General features: G+C 43.5%; 1 protein-coding gene across 1 annotated transcript; it reads right to left on the reverse strand.

Moving 5' to 3' along the window:
* Positions 1-182: 182 nt before the first annotated feature.
* On the reverse strand, positions 183-677 carry LOC119592319 (homeobox protein notochord-like). The gene has a single exon (XM_037941147.1). It carries the CDS (start codon positions 675-677, stop codon positions 183-185), a length of 495 nt encoding a protein of 164 aa, XP_037797075.1.
* Between the last annotated feature and the right edge of the window lie 1,553 nt (positions 678-2,230).

A 2,230-nucleotide genomic window follows, 5' to 3' on the forward strand; every position in this document is an offset into this window, starting at 1 on the left:
CTCTTCATGTTGGTTGCTTTATTCAGAGCTAATCTTCTATCGTTAGAATATCACTGGAGATGTAAACAAAGGTTCAGTGTCATAGAGAATTTATTTATTTAGACTAGAGCGTTGTAAGGCAGGTTCAGAATCGTCACTGGGATTTCCGTGTCCACGCAAGAAGCAGCAGTTCCGCCATCCTCCTACTGCGACGCCGGAGGAGACGTGCAGGCGTCGCGATCCTGCGTCGCGCTCAGCTGGTTCTTGCGCCACTTGATGCGTCGGTTCTGGAACCACACTTTCAGCTGCAGCTCACTCAGCTCCAGTTGGCTGGCCAGGTAGCGCCGTTCGGGGCCCACCAGGTACTGCTGCCGCTGGAACTCCTCCTCCAGTCGCTGAAGCTGCGAATCCGTGAACACTGTACGATGTCGCTTGATCTTTCCGGGAGCGTCCCTGAGAGAGGTGTCGTAGGACTGCTGAAGGAGGGAGATCGGAGATGCAGGCGGGGAGGCAGTTGGGGCAGGAAGATCCTCTTGGGTGTCAAGTCCCAGAAGGGCGTCGATGGTAAAGGCCTTGGCCTTGTGGGACATCCGTGAGGGCGTGATGCTGTGAGCGGGAGGAGGGCTGACGGACGGCGCCCATGGGTGGCTGAAAGCACACGCCAAAGGCTGGAGGTTCATCACTGAGAGTTGGTCCATGTTTGTTGTGTCCTGGGACAGGTATGTCGAAGGAGGTCATGCCCGGCCTTATATACCTCCCCACCTGTGGTTTTCCGCCAATCAGAGCGAAAGCAGACCAATTAGTGGACCAGACCTCTCAAAATGAGGAATCAGAGGCGATTCGTGCTGAACTTTAGAACAAGCAAACAATAACATAATCATGGCAATATGTAGACAATCACCATGACATTGAATACCACTAGAAAAATAATACTAAGGTAACAGTGGAATGTAAAATGATATTGGCATTAGCTAACATTTTTAGAACCTTTGCGATTAAGTATATTATCCAGGAATGAAGGATATGTAAAAAAAAAAATAATATCACGTCCATTAAGCACACCTACGTTTCTGCAAATCTCCCCATACATACATGTAGTTCTTTTGCCCTTAATACGCCAGCTAAGGAGTTACAACGAGTTTCTAATCAGCTTCCGTCGGGAGGCCTGCTCGAGCCGCTTCAATCTAAGAGTCCGTGAAAACCGCTTAGGCTCTAAATTGCTTTCAGACACTGGTATGGCTTTTGCTGTAGGAGTATTTGATATTTGGTCCAGTTGATAACGCAAATGTGATACAAATATAGATACTGACAACAATGATACTGTTTACATCACGATAATGATATTAGATGCACCGGTAATAACATCACTAACAATGTCCTAAAACTGATAATGAGAATGATATCAAAAACGCATTATAAAATATCTATTCTGTCTTATTACCTTTTCTACTATATCAGCTTTCCATTTTACAAATTATAGCAAGTATAGCATGGATTAAAGATAACTGCGCGCCTTGAAACTATAACATGAGGATGGATTATGTGTATGTTGCAAAATATCAATCATGGAAATAAAACACACATTCTGCAACACCTGAAAATTCACTGAATACATGAGAATGCCGTAAAATATTCGGCGACATCTATCGGAGTAACACAGTATTGTAGGCGGGGTCAAGGAATCTCATTACCTTTGTCACAGGTGTGTAATCTACTTATTCATAGGTTGTCGGGGAAGCTTTGGCGTGCATGCTAGAAAGACCTATACAGAGATAGATATGGAGAAAGAAAAAAATAGATAAAGAGACAAGGAACTATATGTTACATGATATGAAAAGTAGAATTAGTTATGGCGCTCTGGTTTTTCAATTGCAAAGAAAATAGCACGAAGAAATTATCATTTGAACCATAATCTACGCACAGTTATTCTTGGTCTTTATGGAAAAAATATACATTTCTCTCCACAAACATTTTTTTTTAGCGGTACCATAAAACATCAACAACCTCTTAAGAGATCAAATATGTGGCCAAACAAAGGCTTCACGCCACCGGAGCTGAGGGCCATTAGGAGTGAGAACCTTTGCGATGTGGCCCATTATTCTGCCGTTTTCAAGTAGGTGCCAAATCACACCCTATTAGGCGGCCATTAATGACAGGGTTTTCTTCATTAACTGAATACGTTTTAGGGATTTTCACGTGTGTGCTGGAGAGTTGATCCTTTTTTTCACTGATCGTAGGGTTTAGTGCATAA

Source organism: Penaeus monodon, chromosome 30 (assembly GCF_015228065.2).
Source record: "Penaeus monodon isolate SGIC_2016 chromosome 30, NSTDA_Pmon_1, whole genome shotgun sequence".
Taxonomy (NCBI): Eukaryota; Metazoa; Arthropoda; class Malacostraca; order Decapoda; family Penaeidae; genus Penaeus; species Penaeus monodon.

Excerpts from the sequence above, each read along its gene's own strand:
- LOC119592319 (XM_037941147.1), bottom strand. The coding sequence starts at position 677 with ATGGACCAACTCTCAGTGATGAACCTCCAGCCTTTGGCGTGTGCTTTC.